Consider the following 26,123-nt stretch of genomic DNA (forward strand, 5'->3'; position numbering starts at 1 on the left):
CCTCACTTACTCCCTCCCCCCGCCAAACTCACAGCTGCTCCAGAGGTTCCTCCAGTCAGACCCTTTCTGGAAACGACGGCGGCTCGGCGGGTCCAAACCACCTACCATCCCCACTTGCGTTTCCAGGCTCCCTAACCCCGCCAGCGCCGCCACTTCATCCACGACTGCCGCCGCCTCCTTTTCATCTGCGGCCCACCGGCGGCTACCGCCCCGAAGCCCCGCCCCCTCCATCGCCTCCTGCATCATCACTTCCGGTAACCCCGCAGGCCGCCTGCTCCAGGAGGGAGAATGAGGGAGAGGGGCTGGGAGAGAAAGGGTGGAAGCTAGCGTCACGACGTAAGCAAGGACGTACGAAGCCGTCGCCAAGTAAGGGCAAAGACAGAGCGACAGGGAGGGAGGGCTGGGAGGAGCTGGACTGGCCCATTTTTTTGGCTGGAGTGGGGGAGAGAAGAATAGCGAAAGGGGTAAACGGAAAATAGGAAGAAGATGAGGCGGCTATATTGTTGGGTAGACAGCGGAGGGTGGAACAGAGTTTGAATTTCACTGAGACTCGAGCGGCCTGCGACCTGAAACTAATCTTCCCACAAAGGTCCGCCCGGTGGTTTGGTCCTGCCTGGCCTACCGGACCTGCCCGAGCTCCGTCGGCCACCACTCCACTGGGTTCCCGGCACCGCCTCCTCCCAGCCCGCCGGGGGCTGCCGCGCTTCTGTGGGTGGGGAAAGGCAGGACTGACGCAGAGTGAGTGTAGGGGATGGAGACGCTGACTCCAGGCGCGGGAGACTGGGGGAAGGGGTTGGCTCCCCAGGGGTAAGGGCGGGGGGGGCGCGGCGTTACTAGGAGACGCTCTTGTGTGACCCCAGTCTCGCGAGGGCAGCTCGGTGTCATCGACGCTGGCCTCGGGAACCTGCCTCTGGGAAGCAGCCCGCGTGCAGAAAGGGGACACCTGGTTTGGGAACGCTGAGATGCCGATTTGGGGCCCATTAGAGACTTCTGAATCCTTTGGATTCCCAAATGTGAGTGGGAAATAGTAGAGGCTATTCGCTTCTTCCCAGCGCGCCGAGGACTAGAGGCGTCTGGCTGGGGAAGGCTGACTCAGACGAGGCCCCGTTTAAGAACGAAAACGCCTAGGACAGTGAAAGCTAGCTTCATAATTCCGTCAGTCCACAAACTTGGGAACTAGACAAAAGCCTTGCACCGTGATTTTCCATTCGAGTGCAGGAATTGCCACCGGGGCCCTCTTTTCAGAGGAGGAAACTTTCTGAGATCCGAGAGGAGATAGGGGATGAGCTTTCTGGGTGGGGAAAAGAGCAAGGAAAGGTTCGAATGGAGGAAACAGCGAGAAGGCCATGTGGCTGCAGCAGAAAGAGCAAGTGTTACACAAGTGGCAGGGCCTGAGAAAGCAGGGCCTTTCCGGCCGTGGTAAGAGCTTGGATATTATGTTAAATGTGATGGGAAAACCGGCGAAGGGTTTTAAGAAGGGGAGTGACCTGACCTGACTTACATTTTACAAAAAAAATCGCTGTGGCTACTGCATAGAGAAGGTTGGAAGCTGTCCGGCCTGCTGGGAACCTGTTGAAGTGGACCAAGGGAGAGACGTTGCTGTTTTTGACTAGAGTGGTCACAGTGGAAACGGAGAGAATTAGATTCAGAATATGTTTTGGAGCAAGACTTGCTGCTGAATTGGATATATGGTGTGTGAGAGAGGGAGGGACCAAGGATGGCTCCTAATGGGGAAGACTGTTTGGAAAGGAATATCAGAAGTTCTGTCCTGAACATAGTAAGTTTGAGAAGTTTATTAGCCATCCAGATGAAGATGTTGAGAAGTTCAATATGCAAGTCAGTGGTAAAGTCATAGTTAGAGATAATAAATTTTTGGGGTGCTCAGAATATAGATCACCTTGGAAGAGAATGTAGATAAAAAAGAGGAAGACCCAGGACTAAACTTCCTGGGGCTTTCAACACTTAGCATTACACGCAGAAGGAGAAGCCAGGAAAGGACAGTATTAAAGCCTCAAAGATATAAGGAGGAGTCCCCCTCCCCCATAATATCCTGGAATAATGAGACCTGCTCTCATAATCAATGAGAGTCATCCACCCATTGGCCAGCTTCTACCCATCACCTAAGGCCTGGTTCAGGTCTTGTCCCTTCCTTCCTCTCCCAGCTATCAGTGCTTTTGGACTTGTGTGCAGGTAATTTGTGCCCATTATAGGAAGCCTGACTTTAAATTCTGTATATATCTGTATCCCTCGTAAACTATAAACTCTTTGAGAGCTGGGACTGTTTCTGCTTTGTGGTCTTCTGGCTTCTAGTACAGAGCTTTGCCCAGAAGGCCCAACATGTCACTGTAGCTGGGTAGGAACACAACAGTAGGAACACTGTATTCATAAGGTATCTGCTGTGGAATTCAATAGTTTCTGACAAAGGGGTTTTTGTCCCTGCCACTGCTGCTACTGCCACCACCGCCACAATTTCAGTGGAAAGAGTGTCCTAAGAAGAATCAGAAGGCCTGGATTTCAATCTTTGATCTGCCACTAACCGGTGGAGTGGCCTTGGATAAGGTCCTTCTCTTTGAGCTCGAGGGGTTGGCCTAGATTAGAGATTGCAAAATGACAAGACAGATTCTGCCCACAAACATTGTTCTACCCACAAAGTGACTTAAATTCTTTCTAAAATTTACTTGCCAACATTTAAAAATTGGACATCAAAATCCAGATTTTCAGCTTCATTTGAAAAATCAGATAATCTGGCAACACTGCTGAAGCTTCTACACAGTAACAGTCAGCGGTAGCTTCACCCTTTTTATATGGATCATGTGTGCATTACCCTTGTGGGCATTTGACTTGCAGTCATTGGTCTTGAGCTGTGCTGTCCAGTGTGTAGCCACTAGCCACATATGGCTATTTAAATGTAAGTTAAAAAAAAAAAATGTAAGTTAATTAAATAAAAACTCACCTCTTCAGGTACACTAACTACGTTTCAAGTGCCCAGTAACAACATGTGTCTTACCCTATCGCACAGCATAGACACAGAACATTTCCAGTATCACAGGAAGTTCTCATGGTCAGCACTGGACTGGAGGATCTTGAAGGTACCCAGGGTGCTAATTGTTTCCCACATGTAAAGATGAATCAATCAAGGCTCCTACTCTCAAGGAACTTCGTCTTTACTCATCTCTGCAGCTGACAAAAGTTGTTCGTTTAATAGTTGTTTCATAGGTGGAAGGTACTTGGAAGCTGTACCTGTGCAGAGTACAGTTATTTATTACATGGCTGGAACAAGTTTCAGATGCTAAAAAGCTCCAGCTGTGTTAACGGTTACAGCTGAAGCCCTTTTGCCAGTTTTCTATCCCAATTCCTTAGAAAATTATTTCAAAGGAGGAATTTAAATTAGCGTTTTGAGCTTTTCAACTTCTCTAGTTCCTATGGAGGGTTGAAGATCCCTGCTGGGTAGTTAGGAATGAATGACGGGTTGGATGGCCTAGTTTACCATCTATTTTCAGCCCTTCCCATACACCTCTAACACTGCCTTCTACTTTTGGTAACTGGTTTTCACCACCTCCAACTGACCCTTACCCTACCTTTGTCACCTAAAAATGCTGACAGCGTAACAGATGCTTTAACTTCTTTTGAATTGAGGGGACCAAGAAACTTGGTTTCCGTTTAGAATTTCTGTCCCTGAGGCAAAAAAAAATGGCAGTACATCTCATGGTTACAATAGCTTGATTGGAGTTCCCCTACGCGAGTATGATCTTGTATGTGCTCCAGTGGTGGCATTATATATTTAGAATGGGTGTACTTGCCTCGCAGGATCTTGTTTGGGATAGTTGTTTTAAAAGCCTGCCAGACGTCAATATTTTTGGATTTTCACCATGTTCTTAAGACTTCGCATCTGACAGAGCCTAGCCTAATTTCTTTTCCCTTAAGTAAAATAAAAATATGGTCTACCCTCTCCACCCTGCCCCCATCTCTGACACACTGTATTCTTGTCACTTTCTGTGTAAAAAGATGCTGTTTCAGAGAATAGCTGTGATATGATTAAGTACACCACGCAGGCATATCCTGAGATTTGCAATACAGTGTGTGGCATTACACTTCCCTTTTTGAATTTTAGTAACCAAAAACTGAATCCAGAACAGGAAGCAAGTCCGTGGTGTATGTGTTGATTGATTGGGGTGGGGAGGGAGGAGACAGATGTGTGGGGCACAGTTTATCTTGACGGTAAGGATGATATTATATAGGATACGGGTGTATGCCAAAAAGAGGGAGTATAACAGATCTAGGAGAAAAGCGTACTGAAGGATAAGCAAGGAGTAAGAGATTAAGGAAGAAAAATAGGAAGGGAAGTCTGATGATGCCTTTGGTGTTGGCACCAGCATTATATTTCCAGTAAGAAGCATGCGCTGTGGTCTGAAGATAAGCTGTGCCTCCAACAGGGTTATTTACTCATACTGAAGAACAATAGCCCTTTACTGTACAGGGATTATTAATGATCAGAGGGAAACAGCTTTAGGAAAATCCATTACTACCACAAAGCAATAAATTCGCCAGCCAGCAGACAACACATTTCCCCCACCCGGCCTCCCAGCAGACAAAGCGTAGGCTTGATCAAAGAGGCCTCATTGTTCCTCCTTTATTTTCTCCTATTGAGGTCACATTTGCCTTTGTTAACTCACAGTGCTAAGTGATTTACATAGGTTATCTCATGAATAGTCCTTACAACAACTCTTTGAAGAAGGTACTATGGTTACCTTATTTTACATTTTAGGAAACTGAGGCTCAGAGAGGTTCATAACAGCTCAAAGTGGTAAAGTCAGGATTCAAACACAAGTTTGGGCCCCCCAGAGCCCATACATTCATTTTTTATATCTGTGGAGAAGCTGAGTGCCCAAAACTAAGATAGTCATTCTTCTTTATCTAGGACACGAAAATCTGATTACTTTGGTATTATCAAGAACATTTCCGTACGCTAGAGGTTTTCCAAATGATGGAAGTTTTAAATTACAATTTTCTGGCTTGATTGATCATTGGGTGCAATGAACCTTATTCCCCTAAAAGATGGTTTTTCAAGAAAAAGTATCAGAATCCTATTTTTGTGTATGTTTGGTTCTAAGTCTCAATAAAACATTTTAGTGGCCAAACCCTAACCGGCCTTAAAAGAACTTAGAGTTTAGGTTACATCATAACTGTGTTTTATGCTGCCCTAGATGGAACTGATGGGCTTCCCCCGGGCCCCGAAAATAACTGAGTCTTTAGTCCTTTATCCTGATACCCACATATCCTGAAAACATCATCATGAGGACTAATTAGTATTTTAAAGTGCTATGAGATCTTCAGTTGGGAAACCTGGCCCAAATACCACTCACGTATATCTTCAGGCTGAGAATGGACATTACTGGTAACCATTGTGTGTGTGGGTTTATTCTCCTAACAAATATTTTTCAAGCTCCAATTATGTGCCAGGCCTATGAGTGTAATGAATGAGACATAGTCCCAAATCACCTTCCTCCCACTCCCCAACACACACATGATGGAGGTAGAATGGTAAATCAAACAGAAAATTACACTAGAATAGAATGAATATTGCAACAGGAGTAAGCTGTGTGCTGGGGGTACACATAGGAGGGACACTGACCCCATCTCAATATGAAGAAGGCACCTCACAAGACATGACATAGAAGCTGAAGATTAAGAAGCAGCAGCTAGTCAAAGAAAGGGTGTATCTGGTGTGTGAACTCTCATTTGGCAGAAAGAAAGAGTCCCAGATCTAAGGAGATAATAGGGTAGAAGGGCAAAGGACATACAGTCACTGGTGCACAAAGAGCACATAAGACGGTGATTTTGTGTGGGTGGATTTCACTATCTTCTGCCCCCCCCCAAAAAAAAATCATAATAAAGTGCTCAGGAGAAAAATTTGGCCATACTAGTCATAAGAAGTTGAGGAGAAAAAAATCTACCTATGGAACGTCTTTCCCTTCACCTGGGGCTCAAAAACGAGGGTTAACTCTCCTTGCTTCCTTCTGTCTCGTCTCTTGTTATACTGCTACATTTTTCCTTCAGTAGAAGGCAAAGCCCCATGAGAATCCAACATGTGGAATTTTGACATTCCTAACACCAGAGTCATACTTCTATAAATTTCATCTGGAGAAAGGGAATTTTCATATCTGGACTTAAACTCCTAAGTGTTCATGCTGTGATGGTCTTTCCAGAGGTGGGGAAAAAGATGAAGTGGATGAAGCCCCTAGTACTAGCAGATCTTGCCATAGACCTTCTATAAAATTAGATTTAGACATGCCAAGTGTCTAGGTGAGCCATATACAGTGGGCTCTTGGAGCCTCCCCATATCCTTTCATTGTACTTATAATCTTAACATTGAGTAGAAGGATGAGTGGGGTTTTTTTGTTTTTAAGAGATTGATCACTTCTCATTATAAATCCCCATTTCTGACTCGGGAATAAAAACGGGGAAGTTTGTGGTCAGATAGGGAAATGATCGAACTTTTTGGCTTTCAGTTCCGACTCTCCGGTCAATTAGGTGGCGTTAGCCAAGAATCTTGTATGCCATCTGTAAGATTGGTAGAATCATGAGTTCTCATCATTTGAAATCCAGCAGATTTTTAAAAATGTAAATCAGACCATGTTACCGCCTTGCTTAAAACCCACCAGTGTCTTCGCTCTCAGAGTACGACCGAACTCCTCCAAGGCCCACCTGACCAACCTGTGCTGGCATCTGCCAGCCTGTGGACTCTGTAGGCTCTGACCATATTCACATTGCTCTGTGAAGTTGGTTCCCACCTCAGAGCCTTTGCTCCTTCTGTTCCCCCTTCCTGCACCACCCTCCCCTTAACTTTTCCCATTGATGGGCACTTTGTTACCAATAGGGTCTCAGCTGAGATGTCACTTCCTGAGAGAGGCCCTCCCTGACCACTCAAGATAAAATAACTCCTGCTCCTGCTCCTTAGTATCATATCATTGTTTCATTCCTTCAGAGCACATATCACTATCTGGAATTTTCTTACATATCATCTGCCTCTGCCCCTAGGATATAAAACACTAGGCAGGCAGGGACTTGGCAGCTTGTTTATCACTGTATCTCCAGAACCTAGCACATGCCTGGCATATGGTGGTTGGTTAATAAATGTTGAGTGAATGGGTCCCATGAGAGAAAGAGTAAGGCATGTGGGTGGTAGCATTGTAATGAACCTCCTGCCCTGGTGTCTCTTTTATGATGTCAGTTCCCTTTGGAGTTGGAGGGAATAGAGTTACCGTGGGGAACAGAAGAGCAGAGCAGCCCAGCCAGTGCACTGTCTCCTTTAAAGATGCTGATGTATAACAATTATTGAAGAAGGGCCCTTGCAGGATAGGGGGAAGGGCAGATGGTATATGGGAAACCTTAGAAAAAGGATTATTGCAGTTCATGCCAAGGTGCAAAAATTGCCTCTTTTTGCTCTTTGTATAAGAAGGGAATAGAATTGCTTAGTTCCCTATATCACAACTGGCTAAGTTCTTTAAAGCTAATCAACAGACTTTCAACAACATTTATTGAGATTGAGCAGCCAATTTAGTGATTGAAAGCATGGGTTCTGCCTCCAGACTGGGTTTGAACGCTGGCCCCTCTTGCTGTCTGTGTGACATTGGGAAAGTTACTTAACCTCTCTGTATCAAGTTCCTCCTTTGTCAAATGGGCATGGATAATAGTATTTACTCTATAAAAAACAAAACCAAACCCATTGCTGACCGTACAGAGTTGCTGTACTGATTATAGGAGTTAACATACGTAAAGCACCTAGCAAAATGCCTGGCACAGAGTAAGGGCAAAGCAAATATCAGCTCTTTATATCATCATTGGAGCCCTGGTGGCACAGCGGTTAAGCGCTTGGCTGCAAACCAAAAGGTGTGCAGTTTGAATCCACCAACTGCTCCTTAGAAACCCTATGAGACAATTCTACTCTGTTCTATAGGGTTGCTATGAGTCGAAATCAATTCCACGGTAACGGATTTCGTTTAATATCATTACCCCATCCCATTATTGCCATCAAATTGATTCCAACTCATAGTGACCCTATAGGACAGAGTGCAACCACCCCATAGGGTTTCCAAGACTGTACCCTTTACAGAAGCAGACTGCCACGTCTTTCTCCCGCAGAGTGGCTGGTGGGTTTAAGCTGTCGACCTTTTGGTTAGCGTCTGAGTGCTTAACCACTGCACCATCAGGACTCCTCATATCATCATTATTATTACTGTAATGAACAAGACATAGTCCCTGCCCTCAAGGAATTCAGAGACTCTGGGACTAAAGAGACGTGATGAAATAAGAGCAAAAGAGCAGTAGCTGGGTGTGATAGAAGGTGGGGGTCCTCCAAAAACTTCATAGTAAATAGGTTTACTGGATGAGGTAGGGCAGGTAGCAGAAAAGAGACATTCCAAATGGAAGGCTCAGCTAGGACAAACACCAGGGAAGACACCACAGAATGCCTTAGAGTAGCAGCTTCCAAACTTCTGTTCTTCAGAGTCCACTGTCACAATTTTTGCTATTTTGTAATTTTACCTCTGTTTTAAATCGACTTAAACAAATATTTAAATACATTTATTTAGAGGAAACTCTGGTATAAGAGTAAACTTAATGCCAGATAAGACTGAAGTTCAGTTGTGGTCCTCTGAATAAACAAATATTCCTGATGTAGCCCGTGGGAAAAATCCCAGCATACCCGTGGCATCAGGTCAACCCCCTGATCCTAGAGAAAGAAGGGAAAAAAATGCCTCAGCTTCACATGAATAAGTGTGAAATAATTGATCGTTACAAAGGAAAAATGTTGGTTTCAAGCCATGAAATCCATTGGAAGGAAAATCCTTCAGGAAAAGGCAGCTTTTCTAAGTGAGCTGTTTTCCATGGGCAAAGAAGAAAATAGAAGCCAAAAGAGAAAGAGCTTTTTAATTTTTTTATATATGGCTGATTCAGTTTCTAGAAGCACAGGCTTTCTGTAGCAAGAGATCGTTGGCTCGTTCAGCAAACACTTGTTGAACACCAGCTATATGCCAGGCACCTTACTAGGTGCTAAGGATTCAGCAGTAAATAAGGGGATGTGGTTTCTGTTCCCACAAAGGCTAGGGTCTGTTGGGGGAGGATGTCAACAAGCTAGTATGTGAGTGATAAAGGAGCTCTGGTGGCGCAAGGGTTCCGTGCTTGGCTGCTAACTGAAAGGTTGGTGGTTTAAACCCACCTAGAAGCTCTGCGAGGGAAAGACCTGGCAACCTACTCCCTTAAAGATTACAGCCTAGAAAACCCTATGGGGGAGTTCTACTCTGTCACATGGGGTCACTGCGAGTCAAAAATCAACTCAAGGCACCTGGCAACAATAACAACACAAGAGAGAAGCACTACAAAGAGAAAACACAGGGAGTTGTGGGAGGGTTCAACACGGGGTGTGGTTGGGGGAGAGGGGAAGCGCGAAGGATTTTCTGAGACATCTATGATTTTACTGGAAACTGAAGGATGAGTACGGGTTGGTCAGGTGAAAAGAGGAGTTCAGGGGAAAACCTTCTAGAAAGAAGCGACAGCATGGTATGTGCCCCCAAGGCAAGAAAGAACATGGTTCCCTCAAAGAACTGAAAGGAATCCAATAAAGAACAAAAGAAACATTTTCCGTGTCTTTTCTCTCAAGACTTGGAAGGAAGTGGTAGGCTAGACTTGTTAATAGTCCACAATGGGGAATACACTTTAGACTCCTCTCTGGGAGTCTTTGGACTTGGATTTTCTGGGTCACCTGATGTTGGAGACGAAACTATCACTTATCTCCCTTTCAGGATTAGTTTTCAAAACACTTAGACATAATTAAAGTGTTTTGAAAATAGTTCTATTAAGTACCAATTGTTAACTCTAATTGTAGGTCTTGTGTATCAGATTATGGTATATGATCGGTTATAGTTTGAAGCTGTGTTTCTTAGAGTAGTCGAAGGAAACCAGTTAAAGTCAGGCTTTGGAGAAGGTTGCTGCTGTCTTAACGTGCCAGACCTTCTTCACTTTCCTGCTCACGTGTCATGCCATCAAGGAAGTTTCGTCTGTTAATGACAGGGAAGTGAAGCAATCAGTAATAGATGTTAGTTACAGACTCCCTACTCACAGGAACTGACTCACATATTTTCAAGTGAAACCATGGAGTTTTAGGGATAGCCAGAAACTCCGAAACCTGTTTCCTTAACAGGAAAAATGTCATCATCTCATCTGGGTTTTTAGTAGAATCAGCCACAAAGCATGATGTTCTCTCTTGGTTTTTATGAATTCCTTTCAAAAACTTTTTCTGTGAAGCATCATGGACTTCAGAATTGGTATTGACTATAACTTTTGGCCTTTAAACTTTTGAATTGGGTGAAGTAGTGCTTTCAAGTCTTCATCAAATGGTTAAGCCTCAAGAAAGATCACCAGGGTCAGGATAAGTAGGAGGGTCAATCAGATTCAAAAAAGACATTCTCTGTAAGGGAATTCTTTACAGTTATGGTACTTAGAATTTCTAGAGGAACACCCCTTCTTCCAGTTCCCAGCTGCATTCTTTAGCTGCCCAAATTCTCATAAGCTCAGGGCATCCTAAAGCATACACGGTCACCAGATTTTAACGTCTTCCCTTGAATTGGAAGCAGGCCATGTTTCCAGACAGCAGTGAGCTGCCTATTTCCCTATCCTGATGAGCCTGTTTGAGGAAAACCCGGGACTCATAATGAGGTGTCCAAGTGCCTGGCCCTGCTACTCGCTCACCCTATCTGTCTGTTGCCCTTGTCTTCCTTCCCAGCCTGCCTGTTTGTTAAAAGCAGTATATTCATGATTTTAAACCTGTTTTTTAATCAGATTCCTCCAGTAATGAGACTTTTTTTTTTTCATTTTCCCTAAACTACTTTTAGATGTAGAAGTAAATAGTAAAGAAATAGGCAGAAAATTTTCCTTAAGTTAAAAAAAAAAAAAAAAAACTAAATATCCATCAACAGGAAAACAGATAAGAATATTGGAGTGTCTTCATACAGTGGACTGATCTGCAACAATGAGAATATATGAACTAGGGCTATGTGTGACAATATAGATGAATCTTACTAATATGATGAGCAAAAAAAAAAGTTGCAGAAGAATATAATACCATTTATATATAAAGTTTTTAAACCTTGTAAAGCAATACTATATAATGTTAAATATAAAGATATGTGTGAGAATGATAAATCAGGATAGTGAATTCCTTCTAGAAGTGGAAGGAGAATGTGATTACAAAGGGTTAAACAATGGGGGCTTCCTCTATGTACATGATTTATTCTTTAAGGTCTCTGGTGAATATGTTTATTATATTATTATAATTAACATATATATTCTCTACATCTGAAATATTCTGTAATAGAAATGACTTAAAACTGACAGGAATTTTATTTTTAAAAATAAAAATAGGTTTAGAGGATATACTTAGTTCACATTCAGCCAAGTCCTCTGAAATTAACCAATCTTTCAGAGTGAAAACCCCAGAGAGGCCACAAGATCTTCAGTCATCAGAAAGATTTTCAGTTATACTCGTTGTCCAGTTCTTACGTGGACAGGAAAGTAGACTGACAATTTTGAGAAATAATTTCCCACAAGGCTGTTGTGAATTAGAAGAGAAGTAGCAACCTAACAGCCTCTGGATGAAACAGCCTACAGACTCAGTTTGGTTTGGCCTGTGTGTGGCTCACATTTTCAAAAATAATGAATTCTTGTCTTTTAGGCGATTTCTCAAAAGGAGCTTTGGTGACTACTAACTGAAAGGTCAGCAGTTTAAACCCACCAGTCATTCCGAGAAAGAAAAGACCTGGTGGTCTCGTCCCATAAACATTATAGCCTAGAAAATACTACGGGGCATTTCTGCTCTGTCCTATAGGTTCACTTTGAGTTGGAATCGATTCAGTGGCTTGCAACAACAGCAGGAGATTTCTCATTTAAAAAAATTTGTATTGCTACCTATTCTCAAGCTCTCAGGAAATCTGGCATCCCTAGGCCCTCACTTCCACATGGCAGGAGCTGGCCAGAGCTGAGTAGCAACTGTCCCCTTTCAAGGCAGCGTGTACTCTCCAGTGGGCCTCTGTCCCCACCCAACCAGGTTCGTCATTTGTGTTACCTCCCAAGCACCCAGAGGCACTTGAGTTTGCATTAAATTCCCCTTCTCACTTAACTAGGAAATTCATTTATCCAAAAGGTCCCTTTTCCAAAGTACTTAGGTTAGTGATGTAATATACAAGAATACACATTAAAGCATCACTTCTAAGGTATCGTGGTAAGAGCTTAAAGAGCAGTAAATGTGAATTTTCATTTTGCTACGCTTGTAAAATTGGCTGTCATGGCAAACAGCACTGTTGAGCAATCCTCAGCCTTGGGAGGATGAACACGTCTAGTTGAGAGATAGCTGGTATTCCTACTACACCGTCCTGGCAATGTGACCAAACAGATCTGTTGAGAAAGAGCAATTCTTTCTAGACTAATTAAAGAGCTTGATTAAAAAAAATGTACATCTGCCTAGCTGCCTACTGTCAAATTGAATTTTTATGCAAATTTTCCCTCTTCTATTTTGGTGAGTCTGAAGATGACAACAGCAACACGACAAGAAGTTCTTGGCCTCTACCGCAGAATTTTCAGGCTCGCGAGGAAATGGCAGGCGGCATCAGGGCAGATGGAAGACACCATTAAAGAAAAACAGTACATATTAAAAGAAGCCAGAACACTGTTCCAGAAAAACAAAAATGTAAGTAGGCCTCAGTTGGAGTCTGCAAGAAGGAGGTGCAGTTTCTTGTGGAGTGTGTTCATTCCTATTCTGTCCTAAAAATGAGAGGACTAAACAACAAGTCCGAGTGGCAGAGAGTAGACCAGGAAGGGGCTAGAGGCCCAGTTTAGCTAGCTTGCACAGCCACTGGAAAGCAGAGCCAGCACGTGTTTCTCTCTTCACGTGTTCCAGATCTCAGTCCAGCTGATAAATGGCTCAGTGTCCTCAGAAGGCCCCATGAGCCAGGTGACAACCAGGCCAATGTGAGTCTTCAGAGGCAGGGCTGTTCCTCACACTGAGCCCGTTGCCAGCCACTCCCACAAAAAAAGGTGCATAATTACATTTTTTTTTCAATTCATAAACTATTCAAAGCCTCCAAATATAAGCCCATTCAGCAGGAAGAGAATAGGATTGAGACATAGGGCTCCCTTCATAAATGTAACTTTGAACTCAAGCCTCTTTGCCTAGCAGAGTGAGTTGGCCCTTTGGGACCACAGAATTGGGTAAAATAGTGCCTCCATTAGCTAGTTTAACCAAATTCCACACCCAGGGACCAGGGAGCCAGAAACCTTTCTAGGAGGCTCAATTTGATCCATTCCAACCAACCGTAAAGCATTAGCTATTAGCTCCTTAGAAAGACTGTCTGGCACCAAGCATGGGAAGGGCTTTCAGCTCCTGACCTTTCTTCAGCCTCCTTCTCATCGATCTAATGGATTCAGTGCTGCCACTGTTCGCCTCGTGAAACTTCCTGATAGTCTACTCCCTTGACTTTTTTTCCTCTCTGACCCCTGTCTTTGTCTCCTTTTCGGCACTGTCTGTTCTACACACCCTTCTGCCAGCTGTAGGGTCCTCTGAAAGTCAGCCCTCTGCATTGAGGCCTGCAGAAGGAGTAACTACCTTATGGTTTCACCTCCCACATCTGAATACCCAGCCTCGGCTTCTCACCAACCACCGGAAGCATCTAATCAAAGCAGAATTCATCTTTCTGCAGGAGTGCCTCCCCTCCCCAGCTTGCCCATTTCTACCACTCTGCAGGTTTTCACCCTCATTCTTTCATTCAACAAGTGGGTGAGTGGCCACCATGTGCCAAACACTGGACTAGATGTTGGGGATATAAAAATGAGCAAAACCAAGACAGGGTCCTTCAAAGGTATTTCAGAGGTTGTGGTTGTTGTGTACTGTTGAGTTGATTCCAAATCATAGCAATCCTATAGGACAGAGTAGAAGTGCCTCGTAGGGTTTCCTAGGCTATAATCTTTACGGAAGCAGATCACCAGGTCTTTTCTCCTGTGGAGTCTTTGGGTGGATTCAAACCTCCACCCTTTCAATTAGCAGCCAAGTGCTTAATCATTGTGTCACCAGAGCTCCTTGTTTCAGAGGTAGATGATATTAACTGTGAAATTACTGTTGGGACAAGCACTACAAAGGACCCACTCCTAATCTACAGTATCTTTCCTTTCTCCTTTGAATCCCTGAAGCCTCTCTGCTTTTTAAGGCCAACTGGCTTGTGAAGCTTCCCTCTGCCTTTATCACCATCCTCCAGCTTCTCTAAACTTTGTCTCTTCTTAGTGTAGATGGCTCATGCCCAACCAGTGTACATACCCATGAGGTCCTTAATCAATCCCCTGAGGAATGGAAAGAAAATATTACAATCGTTATTTCTATTAATTTTTCATTTCATCCTTTAAAAATATGTGCTTATGTATATTTTATATTGAATTTATTAGTCCATGTTGGCTGCTAACCAAAAGGTCGGCAGTTTGAATCCCCCAGGTGCTCCTTAGAAACCCTATGGGGCATTTCTACTCTGTCCTATAGGGTTGCTATGAGTTGCAATCGACTCCATGGCAGTGGGTTTGGTTTGGCTTGGTAGATAATTTATAAATCAGTAAGTTAATTTATAAATTAATATAAATATGTATACAGAGGCTCTGGGCTCAAATTTTTTATTGAAAGAAGTAGGTCATCAAAAAGTTTAGAAACCACTGACTTACACCCACCCCTAAGTAGTTGGTTATATTTTCTTTTTTCTTATTCTTTGTTTTGTTTATGTTGGCCTAGTCTCCTTAACTAGGTTGTTAAATGCTTGAGCACATAGACAATGTCTTGTGCTTCTCTTGTATATACTACAGGACCTGCCTTGTGGTTGTCACTAAATTGATGAGCATTACAAATACTTTGATTCCATTTGACCTGCTCTAGAAATCCATCTCAGTTTCTCTGCCCTCCCCCAGACACACCCCCATGATGGCTAACTCTTCTGAATTTGTATAGCAGTCTGTGCCTGTCATTTTCCTCATTGGTTATATTATACCACCATGCCTTTTCTGTAGCTTCACATATCAGGTAATAACCTTGACAGTTGAGGGCAGGGACCATGGCCTCACAGTGTCCAGCCTGGTAGTGGGAATATTGTAGTAAATACCCAATAAACCCTTGCCAATGAGCTCACTTGAGGATTGCTTGAGATCCTTTGTGTTTTTAGTTATTACAATAATCATTCCTTTGCCTCTGCTTGGATTAGCCCAAGGTAGTGTGAGCTAGTGTAGTGGGAGGTGTGCGTACCACTGATAGTATGTGAAATTATTGGGGGCAGGGGGTACATGGGTTTTAATTTAATATTAAGATATATACTTGTTTTATTGTGTATCAGAAGGGAAATAGAATATTAGACCACAATTTCACAAATATTATTGCTTAAGAGAGAAATTGTTTAAAGAAAAATATTGTCAGTATAGGCAGTATGTAGGTATGGTAAAATCATACATACAAGCAGTCCATGAATGACTGCTGTTTGGAGAACTCTAGCCCAAGCTTGTTCAGATGGAGAGCTGGAGTCCTGTCCCTCCCCCTCAACAACCCCCCTTAACTATATCTTTGTCAGGTTTCCTTTCTCCCCAGTCCCCCATGCAGACATAAGTAGCTTCTTGTCACCTCACTCACTGTAAGAGCTTAGTAATCCAAAGCTATCTCATGAATTGCTCTGAATCCCAGTGGGCCAATGGGAACATGGAAATGTATTCCCAAGTTGGACATGAGAGCAATAGCTTCTGAGAAACACAGAGGTCAGAAAGTTGAGCCTTCGCCCCAAGGGACTCAGCTCTAGTTCTGTGCATTGCTGTTCCTGGAACTCTTCTCTGATCCAAGAGGTACCAGAGGACAGGAACGCTCTTGGAATTTTCAAGCCACACAGGCCCAGACTTCACTGTGGGTGTCATCTGGGGCTGATGCAATCCTTGCTCTGCTTTGAGGCCCATTTGCAACCCTTAGCAGAGCCACATGTCGACTCATTTTTCACCCTTGGCATGGAAGTGCTTCTCTCCCTAATCCTACCTGGCTTTTTGTTTTTCAGAAAAATCTTTCGTCCCATTTCTTGAAACTAGACCTCCATGATTTGACACATTGGGAACTTCAAAAGCCCTTTCTTCCCCTTACCCATGAGCAAGGCAGTTTACAGTTCAAAATGAAAGTTGGAGCATTCTTCAGTAGCTTACTCAGGGGGGTTCCAGACAGCATATGCTGAAACAATTGAGTCCCTTTAAAATTGAATCAATCGGAGAGGATATAGAGAAGCACTCTTAGGTACGGTTTGAGTGGGCAAAAAAGTTACACATTGTGGTGGAGTATTAGTGTAACCTCTAGACAGTAATTTGGGAACATTTGCTAGAATTCAAAATGCATAAACACACACCCTTTCATCCAGCAGATCTCTCTCCAGGAATTTATCTTTTAGATACTTGCAAATGGGCACAGAAATATTTTTTATAGAGATCCAGAGCAGAATTGTTTGTAAAAATGGCAAAATATTGTAAATATCCTCAATGTCCATCAGTTGGGGATTGGTTAAATAAATTATAGTACAGCCTTACATTGGAATTTCGTGTAGCTGTTAAAAAGAATGGGGCAACTCTATACGTGTAAATATACAAGGAGCTCCAGGTAACATTGTTAGTGAAAAAGCAAGGTTCAGAACGAAGTGAGCTGTCCTTAAGGTAATGAAGGAAAAAAAAACCAAGTCTGTCTATGTATGTGTGCTTATATATGCACAGAATATCCTTGGAAGAACACACAAGAATCTGCCGCTAATTGTTGTCTGTGAAGAGGGGAACTGGGGGGTGTGTAAGAGGGAGACTTATTTTTAATGCTGCGTCTTTGTGTTATTTGAATTAGTTTTATCATATGCATGTATTACCTGTTTCAACAATTTTTTACAAGTTTAATCCACAGTAAATTTAAGTTACTGTTGATTTTTCAAATTATCAACATTTAATTTAGTGTTAATGAATTGAAAAAGTTTAAGAAAATGTACACCTGTATTTTACATAAGGAGCCCTGGTGGCACGACGAATAAGCTGTCAGCTGCTAACTACAAGGTTGGCAGTTCAAAACCCACCCAGCAGCTCCATGGGAGAAAGACCTGGCAATCTGTTCCCATAAAGATCAAAGCCTAGGAAACCCTATGGGCAGTTTTATTCTGTCATATGGCATCACTGCGAGTCAAAATTGACTCGAAGGCACCTAACAACAACCACATTCTTTAGGTGGCATTACCACAATACTAACAGCCTCACCTGTTTTCTCCTGGTAACAGCTCACAGACACAGACCTGATTCAGCAGTGTATAGACGAGTGCACGGCCAGGATTGAAATCGGACTGCATTACCAGATTCCTTATCCAAGGCCAGTAAGTGTGACTCCAGTTAACATGGGGTGGGTCCTAATCCTTGTCAACCTGGCTATTTCTAAGAATGTGTACGGAGGGGGCTTATGCTTGCTGGAAGCCTTGAGCTACTGTAGGAGGCACGCTGGAAATAAGTTATCTCGCAGACCACCAACCCATTGCCACAAACTAAAATATCAGTGAATGCCTGGCTTCTCCTATCTGTACAACGTTCCCACATACACAAAACATACAGCATTCTCTTTTAACCTTCGCCCTTTTATGAAAATGTGCTTATTTTCCTTATTATAAAAGCCAAGCTGTTGTAATAAAAGAATAAACTTCAAACATTAAAGGAATACATAAAGTAGAAGGTGAAAATTGGCAAAATCCTCACTTTTTTTTTTATAGAAGTGACCGCTGTAACTATGGCGTTGGTAAGAAATTGCCAATATTCAGTTCTTTGACATACAAAAACAGCAGTTTCATATTGTATTGGTTCAACCTAATAGTTTGATAATATATCCTTTTAGTCTTTTTTTTTTTTCCTATGCTCATATACATACATTTTCTTGACATACATAGATTCTTATTAGGCATACTATTTTGTTGTCTGTTTATTTTACTTGATTTATTCTGGACATCTATAAAGTTCTACCTCAATCTTTTTCAGTCATTTCATTGTATGCTATTGTATGAATGTGCCATAATTTGACCAGCTCCCTATTACTCATTGCCATACTGTCAACTGTGACTCATAGTGACCCTATAGGGCAGAGTTGAACTGCTCTATCAGGTTTCTAAGGCTGTAATTTTTACTGGAGCAGACTGCCATATCTTTCTTCTGTGGAGTGGCTGGTAGGTTCCAACCACTGACCTTTCTGTTAGCAGCTGGGTGCTTTAACCATTGTGCCACCAGGGCTCTTTCATTGTTGTTAGGTGCCATTGAGTCAGTTCCAACTCATAGTGATGCTGTGAACAAAAACACTGCCCGGTTCTGTGCCATCCCTACAGGCGTTGTTATGATTGAGCCCACTGTTGCAGCCACTGTGTCAGTCCATCTCGTTGAGGGTCTTCCTCTTTTCCGCTGACCCTGTACTTTACCAAGCATGATGTCCTTCTCCAGGGACTGATCCCTCCTGACAACATGTCCAAAGTACGTAAGACGCAGTTTCACCATCCTTGCCTCTAAGGAGCATTCCGGTTGTCTTAGTCACTTAGTGCTGCTATAACAGAAATACCACAAGTGGATGGCTTTAACAAAGAGAAATTTATCTTCTCACAGTCTAGTAGGCTGGAAGTCCAAATTCAGGGCGTCAGCTTCAGGGGAAGTCTGTCTCTCTCTGTTGGCTCTGGAGGAAGGTCCTTGTCCTCAATCTTCCCATGGTTGGGGAGCTTCTCAGGTGCAGGGACCCTGGGTCCAAAGGACGCGCCCTGCTCCTGGTGCTTCTTTCTTGGTGGTATGAGGTCCCTTCGTCTCTCTACTTGCCTCTGTCTTTTATATCTCAAGAGATTGTGTCAAGATACAATCCAATCCTGTAAGCTGAGTCCTGCCTCACTAACACAACTGCTGCCCATCCTCCCTCATTAACTTCATAGAGCCAGGATTTACAACATAAAGGAAAATCATACAATACGGGGAATCATGGCCCAGCCCAATTGATACACACATTTTGGAGGGGACATAATTCAATCCATGACCCTGCTTGTACTTCTTCCAAGACAGATTTGTTCGTTCTTTCGGCAGTCCATGATATATATTCTTTACCAACACCACAATTCAAAGGCGTCAATTCTTCTCTGGTCTTCCTTATTCATTGTCCAGCTTTCACATGCATATGATTGCGACTGAAAATACCATGGCTTGGGTCAGGCGCACCTTAGTCTTCAAGGTGACATCTTTGCTTTTCAGCACTTTAAAGAGGTCCTTTGCAGCAGATTTGCCCAATGCAATGCCTCTTGATTTCTTGACTGCTGCTTCCATGGGTGTTGATTGTGGATCCAAGTCAAATGAAATCCTTGACAACTTCAATCTTTGGCTCCCTCAGCTCCCTATTAAACCCAAGATCAAACCCGTTGCTATCAAGTCAATTCTGACCCATAGCGACCCTGTAGGACAGAGTAGAACTGCTCCATAGGGTTTCCAAGAAGCAGCTGGTGGATTCATCAAAAATGAAATGGAACCCATAAAGATTGATATCCTAGGCATTAAACCAAAAACCAAACCCATTGCCATCGAGTCGATTCCAACTCATAGAAACCCTATAGGATAGAGTAGAACTGCCCCATAGAGTTTCCAAGGAGCAGCTGGTGGATTTGAACTGCCATCCTTTTAGTTAGCAGCTGTAGCACTTAACCACTACGCCACCAGGGTTTCCTCCTAGGCATTAGTGAGCTGAAACACACTGATTTTGACCATTTTGAATCAGACAGTCATATGATCTACTACGCTGGGAATGGCAACTTGAAGAGGAATGGTGTAGCGTTCACTGTCAATAAGATCATTTCATGATCTATCATGAAGTGCAATGCTGTGAGTGATAGGATAATAGCCATACGCCTTGCCTACAAAGAAGACCAGTTAATTTGACTGTTATTCAAATTTATGCACCAACCACTAATGCCAAAGATGAAGAAATTGAAGATTTTTACTGACCTTTGTGATCTGAAATTGATCAAACATGCAATCAGGATGCATTGATAATTACTGGTGATTGGAATACAAAGGTTGGTAACAAAGAAGGATCTGTAGCTGGAAAATATGGCCTTGGTGTTAGAAACTGCTGCAGATTGCATGATAGAATTTTGCAAGACCAACAACTTATTCTTTGCAAATACCTTTTTTCAACAACATGAATGGCAGCTATACACGTGGACCTCACTGGGTGGCATACACAGGAATCAAATCGACTATATCTGTGGAAAGAGACAATGGAGAAGCTCAATATCATCAGTTAGAATAATGCCAGGGGCCGACTGTGGAACAGACCGTTATTTACTCATACGCAAGTTCAAGTTGAAGCTGAAGAAAATTAAAACAAGTCCATGAGAGCCAAGGTACAACCTTAAGTACATCCCACCTGAATTTAGAGACCAACTCAAGAATAAATTTTATGCATTAAACACTAATGACCGAAGACCAGACGAGTTGTGGGATGACATCAAAGACATCATACATGAAGAAAGCAAAAGGTCATTAAAAAGACAGGAAAGAAAGAAAAGACCAAAATGGATATCAGAAGGGTCTCTGAAACTTGATTTTGAATGTAGAGTAGCTAGAGTGAATGAAAAAAATTATGACATAAACGAGCTGATCAGAAGATTTCAAAGACCAGCTCGAGAACACAGGGTATTATAATGAAATGTGCAAAGATCTGGAGTTAGAAAACCAAAAGGGAAGAACACACTCAGCTTTTCTCAAGCTAAAAGAACTGGAAAAAAAATTCAAGCCTCGAGTTGCAATACTGAAGGATCCTAGGGGCAAAATACTGAACAACACAGGAAGCATCAAGGGAAGATGGAAGGAATACAGTCATCAATGTTCAACCCTTTCAGGAAGTAGCATATGATAAAGAACCCATGGTACTGAAGGAAAAAGTCCAAGCTGCGCTGAAGCCATTGGCAAAAAAACAAGGCTCCAGGAATTGACAGAATACCAGTTGAGATGTTTCAACAAACAGATGCGACTCTGGAAGTGGTCACTCACCTATACGAAGAAGTTCAGAAGACAGCTACCTGGCCTACCGACTGGAAGAGATCCATATTGGTGACCATTTCAAAGAAAGGTGATCCAACAAACAGAATATGGAAATTATCAAATAATATAATTAATATCACATGCAAGTAAAGTTTTGCTGAAGGTAATTCACAAACTATTGCAGCAGTGCATCAACAGGGAACTGGATTCAGAAGAGGATGTGGAACAAGAGATATCATTGCTAATGTCAGGTGGATCTTGGCTGAAAGTGAGACTACCAGAAAGATGTTTACTTGTATTTTATTGACTGTGCAAAGGCATTCAACTGTGTGGATCATAACAAATTATGGATAACATTGGGAAGAATGGGAATTCCAGAACACTTAATTGTGCTCGGAAACCCTGGTGGCGTAGTGGTTAAGTGCTACTGCTGCTAACCAAGAGGTCGGCAGTTAGAATCCGCCAGGCGCTCCTTGGAAACTCTCTGGTGCAGTTCTACTCTGTCCTATAGGGTCGCTATGAGTCAGAATTGACTTGACGGCAGTGGGTTTGGTTTTTTGGTTAATTGTGCTCATACAGAACCTGTGCATAGACCAACAGGCAGTCCTTCGAACAGAACAAGGGGATATTGAATGGTTTAAAATCAGGAAAGGTGTGTGTCAGGGTTGCATCCTTTCACCGTACTTATTCAGTCTATATGCTGAGCAAAAGAAGCTGGACTATAAGAAGAATGTGACATCAGGATTGGAGGAAGATTCACTAACAACCTGCAATATGCAGATGACACAGCCCTGCTTGCTGAAAGTGAAGAGGACTTAAAGCACTTACTGATGAAGAACAAAGACTACAGCCTTCAATATGGATTACACCTCAATATAAAGAAAACAAAAATCCTCAGAACTGAACCAATAAGCAACATCATGATAAAGAAAATACTGAAGTTGTCAAGGATTTCATTTTACTTGGATCCACAATCAACTCCCATGGAAGCAGCAGTCAAGAAATCAAATGATGTATTGCACTGGGCAAATCTGATGCAAAAGAACTCTTAAAAATGTTGAAAAGCAAAGTTGTCACTTTGGGGACTAAGGTGTGCCTGTCCCAAGCCATGGTATTTTCCATTGCCTCGTACGCACGTGAAAGCTGGACAATGAATAAGGAAGACTAAAGAATTGATGCCTTTGAATTATAGTGCTGGTGAAGAATATTGAATATACCGTGAACTGCTAGAACAACGAACAAATCTGTCTTGGAAGAAGTACAGCCAGAATGCTTCTTAGAAGCGAGGATGGCAAGACTCCGTCTCAGATACTTTGGACATGTTACCAGGAGAGACCAGTCCCTGGAGAAAGACATCATGATTTTTAAAGCAGAAGGTGAGCAAAAAAGAGAAAGATTCTCAATGAGATGGATTGACACAGTTGACTGTGATGATGGCCTCAAACATAGCACCAATTGTGAGGGTGGTGCAGAACCAGGCAGTGTTTTTTTCTGTTGTACATAGGGTCGGTATGAGTCAGAACTGATGCGACGGCACCTAACAACAACAACCTATTAGTTTCCTAGGCTGCTATAGAATGAAGTACTAGCAAATGAGTAGCTTTAAACAACAGAAATTTATTCTCTCTCAGTTCTGGAGGCTAGTAGCCTTAATCGGGGTATAGGCAGGGCCATGCTCTCTAAGGCAAGATCCTTTCTTGTCTCTCCCAGGTTCTCTTGCCCCAGATGTTCCTTGGCTTGCAGCTGCAGTATAACTGACTACAGTAGTCCCCTCTTATCCATGGGGGATACACTCCAAGACCCCCATGGATGTCTGAAACGGCAGATAGTACTGAACCCTATATATACTATGTTTTGACCTATACATACATACCTGTGACAAAGTTTAATTTATAAATTAGGCACAGTAAGAGATTAACAATAACTAATAAAAAAATAGAACAATTATAACAATATACTGTAATAAAAGTTATGTGAACATAATCCCCAGGTGGCATGGAGCTGGACGGTGTAAGATTTCATCACACTACTCATTTAACATTTTCGGACTGCAGCTGACCACGGGTAACTGAAACTGCATAAAGTCAGACTGTAGATAAGGGTGGGTGGTGGTTAGCTACTGGAAACCCTGGTGGCGTAGTGATTAAAAGTTCAGCTGCTAACCAAAAGATCAGCAGTTTGAATCTACCAGGCACTCCTTGGAAACCCTATGGGGCAGTTCTACTCTGTCCTATAGGGTCACTATGAGTTGGAATTGACTCGATGGCAATGGGTTTTTACTGTAACCACATGGACATCTTCCCTCTGTGTCTCCTCTTTTATAAGGACATCACTCAGATTGGATTAGGACCCACCCTATTCCACTAGGACCTCATCAAACTTAACTGATAACATCTTCAAAGACCCTATTTCCAAATAAGGTCACATTCACAGGGGTTAGGACTTCAGCATATCTTTTTGGGGATACAGTTCAACCCAAAACATCCCTCATCTTTGGATTTCCATCTTGCTGTGTGATCTGTGGTCATTTTTTCCTCCAAGCAGGCAAAATGGCAAAGAGCACAAGCACTGGAATCATACAGATCTGAGTTCAACTCCTGGCTCCACGACTTAATATATACTCTGGGGCAAGTTATTTAACTCCTCCAAGCTTCCATTTTCTTATCTATAAAAATCGGAATAATAATTCCTTTTGAGATTATTGTAAACGTTAATGTATCGAGATCATAAGGATTAATGAGTCAGTGGTTAAGAGCCCGGCGGCTAACCAAAAGTTCAGCAGTTGGAATCCACCAGCTGCTCACTGGAAACCCTATGGGGCAGTTCTGCTCCATCCTATAGGGTTGCTGTGAGTCAGAATCAACTCAACGGCAATGGATTTTTTAAATAGGTTACCCAGTACCATCGAGTCAATTCTGACTCATAGCGACCCTATAGGACAGAGTAGAACTGCCCCATAGAGTCTCCAGGGAGCGCCTGGCGGATTCAAACTGCTGACCCTTTGGTTAGCAGCCGTAGTTAAATATGTTAGTGCTTAGCAAAGAGCCTGGTACTTAGTAAAGCCTCAGTGAATATAAGCTGCTACGATTATGATTGTGATTATTAATATTATTATTTTTCTTATTATTATTCAGATTCATCTGCCTCCAATGGGCCTTACCCCATTACAAGGTCGGGGACTTCGAAGACAGGAGAAACTGAGGAAACTTGCCAAACCGGTATATCTCAAGTCTCATGATGAAATTTCCTAACCCAGGAGAAAGTTTATTTCTGAGAATGATGAGCCAACTAGGCCTAAAATGTAAAACAGATGACAAAACCTTTCTCCTTGATTAGGGGCAAAAAAATTCAGGTATCTTCTAAAAACCTCCCAGATATTGGAACTTACCCTGATGTGTGCCTACGTGTTCCTAGAGTTTGCCAGGATCTTTGCTGCCTAAGTGGATGATATAAACCCTACAGGTCATGGACCTTTGAAGCCTTACTGAAGTCATATTTTGAAACAAAATATGTGGAAGGAAGGGTGAAGGGTAATAAAGGTTTTCATGGGAACGCCCTTAGCCACACATGCCAGCTGATTCAGAGAAATTAGCCGATTGCTAATTATGGCTACTATGAAAACGTATAGCACACTCAGAATTATTTTAAATTTTCTTTTCAAATTATAGATTTGCTTAAAACTAGGCTTTTTTGTGTGTTGTCTTTCGACCCTTCCAAATTCTAGATAAACTCTTAAAAGGTATATCATTCTATGGTTTTTCATGGAAATTTTATGAGACCCATTACCCGCCCCGTAAATGAAAGTGCATGTCTTAGTTAAATGCTTATGTTTACCTAATCTTAAAGCTTGTGATTACTTAGTATGCTGATCTGGAAAGCACTTAAAACTCATATCGTATTCATCATAAGTATTTTACCTTAACATAATTGAAAAGTACAAGAGCCAAGCTGGCTTTCAAATTATGTGTAAACATAAATGGGAAAAGTAAAGACCGAAACACAAAGAATTTATACCTCTGTAATATGTGGAATCAAGGGAGAGTCCCATGGCAAGTCTGTACATCAGTGCTGTTGCCTTTGACCTCCAAAGACGACAAGCATCAACAATAAAGACAAATGTCTATCGGTTTTGGTCTCCGTGTTCTTTTCCGTAATGGCCTTCTGACCCTCAGAAACAGCAGTTGGTACTACCCTTGTCCCACAGATCCTCTCCTTCAAAATATGTCTTGTATTTCAGTCTCAAAAACCTGCGCCTGTGAGCAGAAGGATACTTTTTTTCCATGCTCTGCATTAAGTATTGTAGGGTTGGGCAATGACACAGGGAACAAATATAATGCTGTTAGTGGAGTGGTAGCATACACACATTTTAACACAAATGCAGCTCTAGGCCTTTGATGGATAAAGACAGAAGCTGAAATGTGCCAGCAGTTGTGTTGGTCATTCCACTCAGTGAGCACATACACCAGCCTAGCTTGAATCGATCTGAAGGTTTGAATCTGCTGTTCCCTGGGTCACTCTCCTTCCAGCAGGTCTCACTGTGGAAGCATTTTCCTGCCCTGAAGTGATTCTGATGTTTAAAGTTAAATACTTCTCATGGAACATATGGCCTGTGAACTCAAGCCAACTGTTTCATCTGGTGGTCAACCAAAAAAAAAAACAATCTGTCCTGCACTGGAGGCAAAACTGGCTATGCTGGACCCAGTGAGGCATGGCCTGCCTGCATCTGTCGTGGTCTCGTTCTGAGTAGCTCAAGGTGATTGTGACTGTGTGCGATTTTCATTTTACCCTGCTGAGTTTAGAAACCACCCTTCCCTATCCAACCTCCTCCAGTATGAAAGTCAACCATGATTGCCAGCTAGCCTTGGAGTGTCTTCCCTGTCTCAGGAATCTCACCTACATGGGAATTTTATATGCCCAGCCTCATTTGTAAAGATACTATTACACAAAAGCATAATTATCAATTTACTTCCAAACCTTGCATGTAATCTGTTTTGTTTATAATAGCATTT

General features: G+C 42.5%; 2 protein-coding genes across 14 annotated transcripts in view; one reads left to right on the plus strand and one right to left on the minus strand.

Moving 5' to 3' along the window:
• Positions 1–737, minus strand: part of DCUN1D3 (defective in cullin neddylation 1 domain containing 3) — a 53,105-nt gene extending 52,368 nt beyond the window's left edge. For 5 of the 7 annotated variants that reach the window (XM_010598432.3, XM_010598429.3, XM_023558817.2 and 2 more), the window contains exon 1: positions 33–147. The gene's annotated coding sequence lies outside the window, so the exon portion shown is untranslated. Of the gene's footprint in view, positions 1–32; positions 148–627 lie in introns of those variants that run through there. The other 2 variants (XM_064295661.1, XM_003418806.4) reach the window with 2 other exon arrangements.
• On the plus strand, positions 136–25,426 carry LYRM1 (LYR motif containing 1). Of its 7 annotated transcripts, none has more exons than XM_023558821.2 (4): positions 136–254; positions 12,574–12,739; positions 17,349–17,441; positions 24,249–25,425. In XM_023558821.2, the coding sequence occupies exons 2-4, from the start codon at positions 12,581–12,583 to the stop codon at positions 24,363–24,365; spliced, it is 369 nt and encodes a 122-aa protein (XP_023414589.1). In that variant the 5' UTR covers positions 136–254; positions 12,574–12,580; the 3' UTR covers positions 24,366–25,425. The 7 variants fall into 7 exon arrangements, with proteins under 7 accessions (XP_023414589.1, XP_023414590.1, XP_010596737.1 ...); XM_023558822.2 differs by lacking the exon at positions 136–254 and adding an exon at positions 320–366; XM_010598435.3 differs by lacking the exon at positions 136–254 and adding an exon at positions 628–738 and having other exon boundaries at positions 12,581–12,739; positions 24,249–25,426.
• The last annotated feature ends 697 nt before the right edge of the window (positions 25,427–26,123 follow it).

This window comes from Loxodonta africana, chromosome 12 (genome assembly GCF_030014295.1).
Source record: "Loxodonta africana isolate mLoxAfr1 chromosome 12, mLoxAfr1.hap2, whole genome shotgun sequence".
NCBI lineage: Eukaryota > Metazoa > Chordata > Mammalia > Proboscidea > Elephantidae > Loxodonta > Loxodonta africana.